A 15,401-nucleotide genomic window follows, 5' to 3' on the forward strand; every position below is an offset into this window, starting at 1 on the left:
TCGGTGGCCCAAGAGCAAAGGGGTGTAATATCTAAGAGGGAGCCACAAGGGAGCCTCCAGAACACTGATCCAAAGAAGTGCTGGGACCCCAGATAATTGCTGGCATCTTCTGCTGCTGCTGCTGTAGAGAAGGAGACACACTGAGTACAGGGAAGGGCAAGTATTACTTCACTGAAGGTGCTGAAATATTTTTGTTGCAGGGTCTGCAGTCATGTGATACGTACATTTATAGGTTCATAGATTCCAGGACCAGAAGGGACCATTGTGATCATCTAGTTTGACCCCCTGTATAACACAGGTCACAGAATTTCCCCAAAATAATGCCAAGAGCAGATCTTTGCGAAAAAACATCCAATCTAGATTTAAAAATGCCAGTACTGGAGAATCTACCCCAACCCTTGGTATATTGTTCTAATGGTTAATTAACGTCACTCTTAAAAATGTATGCCTTATTTCCAGTCTGAATTTGTCTTGCTTCAACGTCCAGCCCTTGGATCGAGTTATACCTTTCTCTGTTAGGCTGAAGATATCATTTATCAAATATTTGTTCCCCATATAGATACTTACAAACTATAATCAATTCACTCTTACCTTTGTGTTTGTTAAGGTAAACAGATGGATTACCTTGAGTCTCTCACTATAAGGCACATTTTCTAATCCTTTAATCTTTCTTGTGGTTCTTCTCTGAACCCTCTCCAATCTATCAATATCCTTCTTGAATTGTGGACACCAGAACAGGTCACAATATTCCAGCAGCAGTCATACCAGTGCCAAATACAGAGGTAAAATAACCTTTACTCCTACTCGAGATTCCCCAATTTTTGCATCCAAGGTTCACATTACCCATTTTGGCCCCAGCATTTCACTAGGAGCTCATGTTCACAACCCCTAAAATCTTTTCAGAATCATTGCTTCTCAGAAGAGAGGCCAACATCCTGTAAGCATGGCCTACATTTTCTTCTAGATGTACACATTTACATTTATTGTATTAAAATTAATCTTATTTGCTTGCATCCTGTTTACCAAGTGATCCAGATTGCTCTGTATCAGTGTCTGTCCTCTTCATTTTTTAACACTTCCCCAATTTTTGTGTCACCTGAAAACTTTTATCAGTGATTATTGTATAATAAGGTATTACAAACTAGTTACTTCCTTCTAGCCCTGAAATAATGTAATAATCACTTTTATAATTATATAGATGATTATTTAAATTCAATTTGTTGTTGCTCTGACCAAGAGTAGCAGCATCAGGATAGAATAAACTCTCTTACATTAAAATTACCACAGTCTTTCTGATTCTTCTAGAGATGCAGTTAATCCATTTAGTTAGCATTCAGTGAAATGCCAAATGTTAGCTCTTGATATTTGTTGGACACGGTACAAATCTGAAAAGGTATTAGTTGGAATTTTGGTCTGTCTAGGTTAAACAGGAGTCTGACAGAGCTACTTTTGAAGCAACACTCTTGCCATGATCTCATTTGATTTTTAAGTAGTATTTAAATCATATCATAATGAATATTCCATCATAAAAGTACACCGTGCTGCACAGAATGTGAACTGGGCCACACTAGTAACAAAATCTCTACCCTGATTTACTAAATGCACAGGCTGATGCCATACAGTATAGAATGAGTACAAACTGTGTTGTGGCCATTAGAAGTTTGGTTTTTTAAGGAGAAAAGATTGGGGTATATTGAGAAAGAGACAGAGTTAGGCATACAATGCCACATGAAAAGAAGTATGAAGTTGTGAGTGGGTAAGAGACAAAAATAATCGTCAGGAAAGAAGCATGGCCAAAGCAGAGAGGAGGAAGAGGTGTAAATGAGAACAGAGATCATGGTGGGGTGGATTTATGGAGTGTATTACAGGTGGGATGGAAAGTGGGATGGAAACTTGAAATTTTTGCAGAAGAGTGGAACCACGCTATTAGAGAGATCTGAGGAAACACTGTCAGAGTGTCAGGAAAGGAAAATGATCTCCATGACAGCATTTTGATTACCTGGAGGAGAAAGAGATACCAATAAGAGCAAGAAGGCTGGAGAAAGGGGTAGTGGATAATCAAGGCAGGAAATAATCTTATCTTATTGAGTCTTTAGCCTTAGAGGGGCAGAGGAAGGACTACACTGTCCCACTGTGTGCTACATTTTTCATATTTTATTTTGCATTAATTGTAGAAGGCTTGGATCCTGCTTTCTTTTTATATTCTAAAGTACAATAAAGAAATTAAGGGGATCCTATAAAGTTGATTTAAGCCTAAAATGTAAGTACTTTGAGAAATGAGATTTCAAAAAACCTAGCAAAAACAAATATTTACATATTCTTTTAAATTCCAATTAAAACAGCATTTTTAAAAAATGTAGACACATTCCTCTATAGTGTTTGCAATCTGTATGTTGCTGAAGTGTGCTAGCTAATGCATGGGAACCAAAATATGAAATTGACTATACCTGAAAGTGAAAATAACTAGTTTATTTTATTGTCTTTATCTGAGCTGAATGAAAAGAGTGAACAGTGCTAATTGTGCAAACTGAGTCAGATTATAAAATTGTTTCCATTTTAATAACATAACGTTTTAATAATAGAGGTAAAGAAATTAGATTTTATTAAAATATTTTTAACCTCACAGTGTCTCTTTAAAGTCTTGACTCTTCTTTCAAGAATTCTAAAGCACAGTCAAATTGAGGCACTTGGATGGGCCCGTACCATGCCATCTTTTTTTAGAAAATTCTTTGAATGGAGCACCACCTGGTTTTGCAACACAATCCACACAGCTGCTGACATATGTCCTTTCCGGAGGTCTGCCTTCCCTTATGATCCTTGTAAAAGATTTTCAAACAGCATGATTCAAGTTAGTGCTTACACTTCTTAACTGTTCCTCATTTTGAAAGAATCATTTAAAGTACACATTTACATCCATTTCACACAAACCTGGCTTGATCCCACTTTTCATTATTGTACATAGTTGACATCATAAATACTCAATCTGAAGCTACAAATCAATAAAGTAATTACTATCACATCATTTCATAGCTCCTCCTCTATTCCTTTCTGTTGTGTCTCTCCCTTTCTTGATCTTTGTTATGCACCTTAAAAGCCTGTGTTACACATCTGAGTTGGGAAAGGTTGAAATTTGCTCTCCAAATAGGTCAGACATTATACTTTTTTACAAATACCGGGTCTGAAGAATGCTGTTATTGCTGAATGCTGTATAGCTAAATCCCCTTATTGGATCTTTTTTGGTTCTGAGGACCTGGAACACCATACACTTCAGATAAAACCTTGGTTATCTGTACTCTCTGCCTTGATTAGCTTTAATTATCTGCCCACTGTCCTTTTCTGCAGCTAGTATCTTTAACACACACAGGCACTCAGTCTAAAAAAAGATCATAAGCAATAGAAGACTGCATACTGTTTGCTTCCCAGCCTACATGCTGCTTCTTCATTCACAGATGGCTTATGTTGAAAAATCTTATTATATTTCCTCTGCCTCATTTGAATTAATGATACATTATCTCCATTTTACAGATGGAGACATAGAGGCATTGTTAAATTGATTTGACTAAGGTCACATAATGAGCCAGTCAGTGGGACTAGTATCTAAATCTATTCACTCCCAGTCTGTACTCTTAACTCCTAGGTTACCTCATTAGTCCTATTATTTAGAATATATTAAAATACAAGTGTTTATTTACTATTCCTAGGTCCCAGGTCTAGAGTTCCTGAAACGTGAATGCTATCAGGCAACAAGTCAAGGTGCATTGGATTTTAATCAGGTGTCTTCTCTTTCAAAGAACATCCAAGAATAGTGTGGGACTATTGGGTTAAACACATTTGTTAAGGTATGTACAATGCTGGTGCCACTGCTACTATTTTTTAGTTTAAAATGATTAAATATTGCTAAGTATAATTATTTTAATGTTGATAGCATGTGTTGGTAATGTAAAACTCCTTTAGAATAATACTATTCTGTACACTTATGAATTTTTAGAATGATTGCATAATTCTAAAACATGGAAGAATATTCTTCTCTTACTTTGTGAATTTTGTGTCTAACAAATGAACTATCACTAAATTTGAAACTCAAGCTATCTCTTTGGCTATGTCTCTCACAAGCTAACAACTTTCCACCATTGCAGTATTTACTAAGAAATACATGTCATCTCTTTGGAATTCTAACTTTATTAAAAGTAGATACAGAGAATGAGCCAAATTCTGTTGATATCTGTTGACACTGAATCTAGTTCATTGTGGACAAAAAGAGAAATGCAGGCTAATTTCTTTCACTGGATAAAGCGGATTTTTACTAATTTTGAGATGAATACCTAATGTTCTTCAAATTCATGTTTGAGTACACTGCAAACTGGTTTGATTTTTAACAATAAGCATTTTGGGGGTTTTGCAGGTCTGTGAACTTATCGAGATAACTTAAGCAACTACCAATCCTCAACTCGTGTTAGGTTAAACTACATTACTTAATGGGTTGTCAGCTTCCATTCTGGGCCTAGCCTATATTCTAATCCATATTCGTTTTAAAGTAAACTTTCAGACCGTATTTAGTATCGATAATGTGCTATTTGTGGTGATTTTGTATTTGAATGTCTTGCTTTAAAGAAACAAAAAGGGGAAAGACTCCTCCACAAAAGGTAAGTAACCTATGACCTGACACAGCCAAGGGCTCCTGGTGAGGAAGGGGGGAGGTTGAGATCCTAGACAGTTCCTCCCATTTTAGACAGTGGAGGGCCCCGCCATTTTTCCGTGCGTCTGAGGTGGTCTGTAGCCTCCACGCATTCCTTGCAAAGGGCCTAGAGATTCCTCTTTCTCTCGCCCGAGCTCTTGCTTCCTAATGCTGACTATGCCGCGCACGCTACCATGGGGAGCGGTGGTTGCACTTTTGTCTCCCGTTTACTCGATTTACCCCGCCCTGGCTTGGACCCAGCAGGGACCAACCTCCCTTCTAGCGAGCGTGGCAGCGGTCGGAAGCAGGTGCCCCAGGCATACAGAGCCGTGAGCAGCTGAACAGATCTCCTCGAGCTAGCGACAAGGAGACGGGGCCCAGCAGCCTCGCTAGGTGCCGCGCCAGCTCCCAGAACCGCCCCCTGGCGAAGCTCGAGAAACACTGCGGCTGCGGGTGGTGAGGCGCCTCTTTCACAACTCGGCCTCAGCCCTGCGCCTGCGCAGCTCCCCCTGCAGTGTGAGCCTGCGCAGGGGGCCGCGCCGCGCCCTGGCTGCTTCTGGGCGAGCGCGGGAGGGGGCGCGCGCGCCACGGGGCGGGTGGCGGCGCGGCCTAGTACTGGCAAAGGCGCTGGCTGAGTGACTGGGGTGGCGGGGCGCTGCGGGGACACGGCTGGAAGCAGCAGGGTAGGGTGAGCAGACAGGCGGGTGTGAGAGCTGGAGCGGCTGCCAGCTGTGAGGGGCTGCAGGCAGCGGTCCTGCCCGGGGATCTGTATTTGAGCTCACAGGTCTTTAGTTTATAGGGGGCGCGGAGTTCAGAGACCTCGGGGCGGCGTGGAGCCCGTGAAATCGGCAAGAGACTCCGAACAGCCCCCGGCCAGGAACAGCAGGCGGCTGGCTGAGGGGGGCTGTAACTGTCCCTCCCCTGGCCCTAGCTCGAGGGGGCGGTTTGTCGCGTGGGGACTGGTTGATATGCACCTACTCTAGAGGCAGGTGGAGCTTTCTGACAGAATCCCGCTGCTCTGCCACGGGCACCATCGCTCAAAGTCTGAGCCCTCCTGGCGCATTGGGAGCTGTTTGTAGGAGGCTACTCGGGTTGTCCCCGAGTTTCCTCACCATCGGTCCTGCTCTCTCCCCAGATACTGAGGCTACTGCCAGGTTGGTTTGTAGTCTAGCTGCAGGACTGGTTTCTGCCGTGGCTGCTTGCTTCTAAAGGCAGTTTTTCTGCAGAGCCTGGGGGCCCTTTCCTTGCCTGCGGGATGCCACAGCTAAGACCTCGGAAAGTGCAGCTAAGTAGGGTGGCACTGACTGCTACGATGGAGCCCTGCCCACAACCTGTGGATGTAGGGATGGGTGCGCACTCTGGGGACTTCTCTGTGGCCAAGGGGAACCCTCAGCGGGAGGCAAAGAGAAAAGCAATGCATTCCTTATCCTGCTCTTCATCACCTATCCTGTTCACCAGGGTCCCATGTGAGCAGCTCCCAGCAGTAGCATCTATGGAGGAGCAACATGGGACTAATACGAGGCTTCTAGGTAAAAGAAAGGAAGGGAGACGAGGCCGCAGAGGAAGAGGCATTGCTGCTGGAGGCAGAAGAGAAGCAGCTTTACAGGTTTCAGACCATGCTGCAACTGAAGTCTGGGACCAGGTGATGGTGCCAGTAGGGAGGTGTTGGGAAAAGGCTATCCAGAGAAAGAGAGGACAGGGATTGCAGCAGTTTTCCTCTGGAACTAGGTTGGAAGAGAAATTGGCAACAGAGATTGAGGGAAAACTAAGAAGTAGCTCCTCAACAAATTTGGGACTGTTAGGACCCCAAGAGGGATTAGGAAGTCCAGGGAAAAAGAGCAGACATTCCTTAATGGAATTAAATTTACAAATTCCATGCCCCAAGGAAGAACTGATGAGCCCAGAGAGGAGTGTCAGATGCACCTTGTCAGAATCAGAAGTGCTGGGGCCTGGGAAGGATGCAGGGAGCCTGATGGCACTGGACCTGCAAATCTCAGACTCTGAGAAGGAAGTAGTGAGCCTGAGTGAGAGGAGCCGATACACCTTGGTAGAACCGGGGCTTCAGGAGGAAGTGAGGAGGCAGGGAAAAAGGGGCCGGCGCTCATTTTCAGAACCAAGAGTGCTGAGGCCCAAGGAGGGAGAAGAAAGCCCAGTGAAAAGGGACAGATGTTCATTGGCAGGGACAGAGTCTTGGGGAAAAACAGGGAGCCTGGGGAAGAGGGGAAGGCGCTCCTCATCTGTCCCGGGACGCCAGGAGAAAATAGGGAGCCCAGGGAAGAGGAACAGATGTGTTTTAACAGAGGTGGGGGTGTCAGGGCCTCTAGATGAAAAAAGGAGCCTGAGAAACAAGGGTAGGCAGTCTTTGGTGGAAGTGAAACTAAAGAGCTTGGGGAAGAGAGGCAGACACTCATTGGCAGTGCTGCAGCCACAGAGACTAATCCTCCGAGAAGAACCAGTAAACTCAGGAAAGAGGCTCAGGCGTTCCTTGCAACGCTCAGGCCCCCAGGAGGAAGTAGGAAGCCTGGGGAAGAGGGGTAAGCAGTCGTGCACCACTGAGGAATCGCATCTCCAGAGCTCAGGTCCCCAGGAGAGTACAAGTAGCCCAAGGATAAGGGGCAGGCATTCCATAGTGGTACTGCAGCGACAGAGTCTAGGCCTCCATGAGGGAGCATGTAGCCGAGAAAGGAGAGGCAGGAGCTCTTTTGTGGAACTATGGCTACCAGGGCCCCAGAAGGAAGCAGGGGCCTGTGGGGAAAAGGGTAGGACTTACTTGGAGGCGACAGGAACCTCAGAACACAGGAAGAGGAGCAGGGGCTCCTCAGCAGATGAAAGGGTGAAGATGGTGACCCGGGCTGCTTCTCAGCCAAGGCTGATATGTGGGAAGGATTATGAAGACCAGCACTGGAGGCCAGGCAGGGGTTCTGCTGCTGGAAATACTCGAGGGAGCAGACGAGGGAAGATGGAGCAGCAACAGGTTGTAGGGCAAGAAGTGGGTTCTACACCCGCTGATGATCTGTTCAGTAGTAGAATAGAGGACAATGGTGAGAGACAAAAAGGTGGAAAGGAAGAGGCTGTGGTTTCAGCTGAACTAAAGTTAAAGATCAGAAAGCCTAGTAAGATCTTATTCTGTATCTGCCTATATATTTGTTCGTTGCTATCTTATATCCATACCCCCCCACTTCCTCTGCGTATATGTTGCTGTCTTTCTTGTTGCTCCTCTACTTTGTAGGATGCTGTCCCAATTGCTTTAAGTTCTCAACCTTATTGCCTCTTTTTAAATACCATTCAAAATAATATCCCACTAGCAACAGAAACAAAAAGTGCACTTGTGAGTGGTGGGTTTTTTGCATGTTAATAGTGATTTTCTCAAAGTGGGACAAATTGAACTAGGGAGATATTTAAAAATGAACAAAGTTGTAAATTTTGCTGAAAGATACAAAGTAAAATCTTCATAAGAGGGAGAGATTGTAAATATACCTGTAAAATTAATCCATTTGTGAAGGAATTTCTTTCCAATGAATTGGAAACTTTGATCAGGTCTATGTCCATAAATATGCGGGTTGGGAACTAGGAGCATTGATGTTGCCTCTAATTTATTGATGGAAATACAAACTTTTTTCTGTATTCTTGTTAAAAATATGTATTTGAGCCCTTTTTCATATAGGCATGATTTATTGCAATAGGAAAAACTGTAATAATGAAATTATGACCTATTTTGAAAATTTAAGATCTTACTAAACAAGCACCTTAGTTTAGTGGTTTTCAACCTTTTTTCGTTTGCGGACCCTTAACAAATTTCGAATGGAGGTGCGAATCCCTTCGGGAATCTTGCATTGTCTGTGGTGTCGTCCCCCCACCTCCTCTGGGATCCACGGACTTCAGGTTGAAAACCATTGCCTTAGTTTAATTATTTTGTTACATTATGTGAAGTATTTTTAACTTTCTCACAAAGTTTTACCAGTATGTTTTGAGATTTGCAATGAAATGTTCACAAATAGTTTTTAGATCTAATGAATACTTCCTGTTAAAAGAACAGTAATTTTCTTAGTATAATAAAGAATTTGTCTTTCTGATTCTTCTTGAACAGGGACTGTAGTTCTAAAAATTTATTAATTTTTTTTTTGCTCTTTGCTCGAGTGATCTTGAACACATTGTAATTTTGAATATATTTATTTCAACACATATGTGAACAAAAGGTTTTACCTAAAATTTAAAAGTGGGAATAGTATCTAACATTTTCTTGCAAAAATATGTTAGTTTGATGTGCCAGTTGGGATATGTTTGAAGTTACTATCAGTTCTTTCAATTTTTTTTTCTTATAACAGCCTAGCGTTCTGTAAAGACTTTATATAACCGATATTTTAAGCCAGTTAATATGCTAGTTATTTTCTGTATGTAAAAATGTTAGTCAAAATGTAACACAACTACATTTCACCTCTATAGTTTTATTTGGTAGATAATAGTCTTGAAGAACCATGTTTGCAGTATTTTTTCTAAAAAGGCAATAGTTCAATTTTTTCTTAAAACACTTCTATTCGTGTGTAAGACTGACTGATTCTTTTTTTTTTTAAATCAGCAAAGAAAAAAATAACAGTTAAGGAAGACTCAGATGCACAGGATGGAAAGCAGCTAGAGACTAATCTAAATATATCAAAAGATTGTAACATAAAGAAACCACTAGTAGCGTGCTCTGAATATCTCCAGGTAGCGAAGTCAGATGGAACTCAGAGCAAGATACCAGTATGCCCCGGTTTAACAAGGGGATTTGCAGTACAGTGTAACAGGAGAAGAAATAGAATCACCAAGATCAGATGTTTACAGAATTTGGATGTAAAAGTAACTGAAAATAAAGTGACAAAGAGCAGACTGGTAGAGTCTGAGGATGAAAAGTGCAGAGAAGCCCCAAATTATCATAATAGCTTGCCATCCACAGTAGAAAAGAATCCAGTTGTAAAATTATATGACTGTCAACACCTTAATACATTTGTAAAGTCTTCAGTTGATGCAACCAACAGCAGTTACCAAATTGGTGGTGGATTCTTGCATGTAGCACAGGGTAAGAGAGAGAGTTTTTGTCCTGACAGTGTTATGGGACAGAGTGACATGAATAGCAAGCTTAATGTAATGCAAATTCCCACACAGAAAAGTATATCATTTGACAAAGAAGGAATATGCCAAAATAGAAAAAATAGTCAAAATGAAAGCAGTAAGTGCTTGAGGGAAAGAAAGTGGAGTATTGATAGAAAGCCCAGGAAAAGGATGAAACTTTCTGAAAAATCATCAGTCCAGAATGTTCTCCCAGGTATGAACAACAAATACTGTGAATATGAGTTACATACGGAAGATAAAACTGTAACAACAGACTCTTTAGCAGTTTTAGAGTTAAATAGCAATGAAACTACTTCCTCATCTTCGTTCGATCAAAAATCAAATCCCCATCTAGAACCAAATACTCAAGGAGCACAAAATGGTTGTAGTGCCTCAGTTAATAGAAAAATGCACTTGAAACCCTGTACAACAGAAGATAGTTTTGAGAAGAGACTTGAGCTATCTGAAATTGCAAAAGGAGAAAAGGGTGGGTTTGATTCAGAAAGCATACAACAGCAAGACCGCTTGAATACCTCAAATAGTCCAGAAGTGGTTACTTCGGTCAGTGACTACATTTCTGATTACTACAATGATGCCAGTTGCCAAAAGAGAGAGAGGATAGTGTCAAATGAAAAATTGATAACTAATGTTGAGAAATTACAACTATATAGCTGTCAAAGAATAGTACCAATGTCTGGTAAAAACGTTTGGCCTCGTGAATCATGTGCTAGGACTTCTGAATGGTTTCATAAAAATCACATGTCTCTCCTGGAAGGAAAAACTTCAACTTCTGGTTCTCAGGAATGCTCAAATGAAAACAATACCGAAGCTGTAAGAGATATGGTTTTAACTGATAACTCCAGGCAATTAGATCGAAGTATGTTAGAGGCAGAAAGTGTCAAAGAATCTGCATGTAAAATAATAATGGATTCTAACATTGAATGTCTGACTTCTGTTAGAACATCAGAGTCGTCGTTATTGGATATTTGTGGGACTTTGAGGGTCACCTGTAATGAAAATCTAGAGTCATCAGTGGATAGTAGTCCCATAGTTTCTAAGTCTGAAGGTGTCCATGAAGCTCAGGTGACCTTAAATTTGGCAGTAAAACAAAATGATAAAAACAAAGGAGCTTTAACAAAGAAAAATCTGATGATGGCTCTCCAGGATGGCATACCTGAAGATGACAATATAAGTAAAATGATTGTTAATCATAAGACATCAATGGTGAAAAAAGCAGTTACAATTCCAAACTTAATGAAAATGTTAAACACGGGAAATCTGTCAAATTTCAAAATTCCTTTACGCAAAAATAAAACTGAATCCAGGAAAGTGGACTATATTAGATCATTAGATAAAGAAACATACAGTCCACTGGAATGCCTTCACAATTCTGCTGCTGCTCCAGCAAGGCAGAACAGATCCAAGGGGAATTCCTCTATGGTAGTCTCTGAGCAGCAACCTGTCTCTGAAGAGGCTGATATCTCTGTAATCCCCTTAAAGGAAAATGCTGACAAAATGAGCAGTAAGGACTTTGGCAGTGGTGATTCTGAAAGTCTTTCAAATGAAATGAATATACTTTCTGAACATGTTTCTACATATCAGTGTGCTTTTCTTGAGGGAGAATTGGAGTCATCTGCTCTTGAAGATGTTGCTGACTCTTCTGGTACTGCACATATAGATCAAAGTCACACACTAGATTATTCCAGTAAAACAGTTGACCATTCTGTTTCATTAGAAATGCATGATGATGATAAAAAGAAATCAAGAATGGATCTTGCACAGAATAAGATTGAAAACTTTCCAGATGTTCTTAAGGCTTATGAAGATGATATTCTTGTGATTGATGTAATTCAGGATGACCCTGATCTTTTTGGAACCACTGATGAAGGGGAGCTTGCATTCACAATGAACCATGTGACTGAAAAGCGCTGTAATATCAGTACTACCCCGGAGGAAAAACAAGATGTCAAGCCAAAATGCCTTGTCCTTCCAGAAACTAAGGATTCAAGGGATTACTTTAGGTATGCATATCATTACTTTACCTTCATAAAAATACTTGTGTAATACTGAGTATGTTGAGACATCAACTTAGTTTAGTCCAAGTATTCAGGTTTCTCCAAAAAAGCTGTATATGTGTATGTTTAGCAGAGTGGGCAGCACAGTTATGCATTCAATGTGAACAGAAATGTTTTCATGAAATTGAAAAAAAAAATCAGTAAAAATGGACTTTGGGAATTGAAACATTTCTTGGCAAAGTTCTGAATCCTAACACAGTGTATGGTTACTGCATGAGAACCAGAAAGTAAAACTGATTATAAACCAAAGTAACTGAATTGGTCAGGCTGAGTGAAATGAAAAAAAAATGCTGAAAAGTAAATTAATTATTTAAAATTCTTTTTAAGTAAGGTGTGGGAGTAATACTGGTAACGCTGTAATGATGTATATGTGAATTATCTCATCAGTGTCCCTTAATGATAGCTTTAGGTTGTAGTATGACATTTCAAAATATTTATAACTTTTTCTGTGGCTGTAACTTCTGCTGTTTCTGCATTCCCATGAGTAAGTGATTTTGGCTATCCAAATAGTAACAATACATTTTTCTCACATGCTGAATAGTTTTTAAAACTATCCTTTGTCTACTAAGTTCTAGTCAGTATTTTTACCAGTCTTGCATTTTGGTGTTTGATCTACACATTGCGATCATAGTAGGGTTCAGTAAGGGGGCGAGAGCAGAATTAAATGTACTAGCAAACTTCTATAAATGGCAGCTCACCGTGTGTGTGATTCAGTAGTTGATCAGCCCTGAAGTTTTAGAGAATATTTAATAAGTCTCTCTAAACTCAAAATCTTTTTATAGCTGCTTGATATATTAGATGTTGTACAAAATTGGTCTTATGAGAAAAGTATAAAACTTGCATCGAGGTTTATAGTACAGAATTTTCTCCAGACCTGAAGACAAGTGCCTTCCCCTTCAATTTTTATTTGCTTCCTCTTTGCTCCCTGTCGTCTTAACCTTTTTTAGGTTAATACTACAACTAATTGTAAATTTCTAAATTTTAAACTATTTTTTTTAAAATATTGCCAATTTCAAAACAGTCAAGGAAGATTTCAAGGTATCTCCCTCTTCCTTTCCTGAAACTATGGTGAACAAAGGATGAAAGTAGGAAGTTTGCTCAGTGTAGTGCTGAAGTGTGTGATTTAAATATCCATTTTAAAGTGTAATTTTAACAGTGTATCTTGGAATCTAACTTTTGAGAAAGTAAAGTAGCAGCAGCAGCAGCAGCAAAAAAAATCCCAACAAAAACAAATCCAAAGACCTTTAGGACAGTTTCTTAACTCATGCAGATAAATGTTGGTCTCAGGGTTTGATAGTTTAGTGCTCCAAGAAGGTGACATAATTATTAATAGAAAATGAAGTTTTCTGTTCCCAGAAGAAGTGATAGATCATTGTCGGTGTTGCAACAGTATTTCTCACATGTTGCCTTACCGCTGATCCTTAACCATGAGCTGGGGGAAATACGTTTAAAGATCAGTTCCCATACCCATTTATTCCTTGTCCTTTTTACTGTAGGCATCAAGGATACCAATTAATGGTGTGTTTCATGATATGAACATGCGTTGCTAAGAGCTGAATGGAGATCACGTTGTTTCACGTAGACAATCGGGATGTCAGATAGTAATACTGAAATCTTGTCAGATTGAAATCCTGTGTAAAGCTTTGTATGCCCATTACCAAACTCCTGAGACATCCAGTCCACATGGGCTTTCATATGCTTATAACCAAGGGTGATAGCTTGTGGTGACTGCTGTAGTTTGAGATCCCAGTTATCACATGCTCATAACCAGGGGTCAGGTTGAGGAGGGGAAAGGTGGGGAGTGCTCTTCCAAGAGCTTCCCTCGTAAGGCACCAAAATGAGATACTGCCCACCATGCATTTTGCAGATGTTCAGAATATATTTTTGCATGCCTTCTAAGCTCCACTGAGCTCTTTGAACTTGGCTCCCCCTTGATGGGGTTTCAGTATGCCATGGGCTTTGCTGGGCTTTTTGATTTGAGAAAAAAATAATTGCTGGTATCTCCCAAATGCCACCCTCTTTTGGCATCAAAATGAGACTTGACTCACAGTATATTGTATAGAACTGTCATTTTTCCTCTCCTTACATGAGGAATGAAATAATTGAAATGTCAACATTATTAACTATCGCTGGGGTATGAGTTAACACCTTAATGAAAGAACAAATATCAGACTTTTTGTTCCCAGACTCTAGAGACCGGATTTTTCTGCCTTGATGTTGTTTGGTTCACGTTTTTGATGTTTTTTTCACAACTATAACAGCTAGAAAATTTGTTTTTTAAATAGAAGCTGTGATTCTGAAGAAGAAAGTAGTAGCTTCAGAGAAGTGCTGGTACAATTAATTTGTAGACCCCCCACCCCACCCCACCTGTTGCAGAACCCAGGCTCATTCCAAAATACTCATCTTTGGGCTGAAACTTTTTGATCGTGGTCTCTACCCCAATATGACTTCTTGGTGTTTGAAGGAGAAAAAGTCAGTTAAATTTTCCTCATTGTTGAACCAAAAAAAACAAACAAAAAAACCCCCTTAAACAGTCATCAGGGAAAGCTTGAAAAAACGTTTGAGAACCGTTTAGTTTTACACCATATCATGGTGCATATATAGCTGAAAATACTTTTTAAAAGGTGGTCTTAAATGTTGATATGATACAAAGCTGGCTAACTGTATAATGATTTACATAGCAGGGCTGGTCAAAACATACAAATGTTTAAAAGCTAGAGGAGTTTGTTCCACCCCTCAGGCCATGAGGCCTAAAGTAAAATACTCAGGGCTGGGAGCCTAAAACTTCTGAGCTCTTTTCCTTGTTAGTTGCTGTGTAATATTTACTTTTATATAATACTTCAATAAAATTTTCTTAGGTTTCACAGAATCTCTATACAATAGGTAAATATAACTCCCATTGTATAAATGGTGAAATTGAGGCTCATAAATTAAGAACAAGATTATCCAAGGATTAGATGTGGGCACACTCTCTAATTCAGGCCTGCCCAGCTGATGGCCGGGGTTGGCAGTTTGGTTGGTCCAGAAAAAGATGATACTTCACCCAGCTTGTCTCTTAAATGAAAATGTAGGATTCTGTATCTTGTCAGAACCTTCCCTTGATTTGCCATGGAAAGTTAGTTATATCTGCTTGCCATATTCTTGCATCATACATTCTATAATTTATGCTCTATAACTAGCTTTTTCCTCCTGACTCAAAATCGAGGAGCTAATAGACTGTTAGTGGTTATAATGGGCCAGGTCTTTCTTGTCTCTAGGCTTTTTTGAGGAGTCAAAGCATTGAAAACATGTGAACTGTAGTTGCTGTATCCTGATGAATCTGTTCTCTATGTGCAATGGCAACTTTAAGGGTTTACCCTTTCACATTTTTCATCTCTGATACGTTTTTGGACATAGCATTGGAAACAGTTCTGCTTTATGAGTTCCAGCATAGCATTTTCTAGGTTCAGTCACAGTGGTGAATTAAGTTGATACAATACAATATGCCCTGTGTCTTGTCTGTTTTGATCTCTTTAAGAATGACCCTGAGTCTGCTTTTTCAGTGTGTGGATGACAAACAAAGC

General features: G+C 40.3%; 1 protein-coding gene across 1 annotated transcript in view; it reads left to right on the top strand.

Moving 5' to 3' along the window:
* Positions 1-5,930: 5,930 nt before the first annotated feature.
* Positions 5,931-15,401, top strand: part of TOPAZ1 (testis and ovary specific TOPAZ 1) — a 101,134-nt gene continuing 91,663 nt past the window's right edge. Inside the window, exons 1-2 of the mRNA XM_077809299.1 lie at positions 5,931-7,788; positions 9,252-11,784. Of these exons, the coding sequence (XP_077665425.1) occupies positions 5,931-7,788; positions 9,252-11,784 (4,391 nt within the window). The remainder of the gene's footprint in view (positions 7,789-9,251; positions 11,785-15,401) is intronic.

This window comes from Eretmochelys imbricata, chromosome 2 (genome assembly GCF_965152235.1).
Source record: "Eretmochelys imbricata isolate rEreImb1 chromosome 2, rEreImb1.hap1, whole genome shotgun sequence".
Lineage (NCBI taxonomy): Eukaryota > Metazoa > Chordata > Testudines > Cheloniidae > Eretmochelys > Eretmochelys imbricata.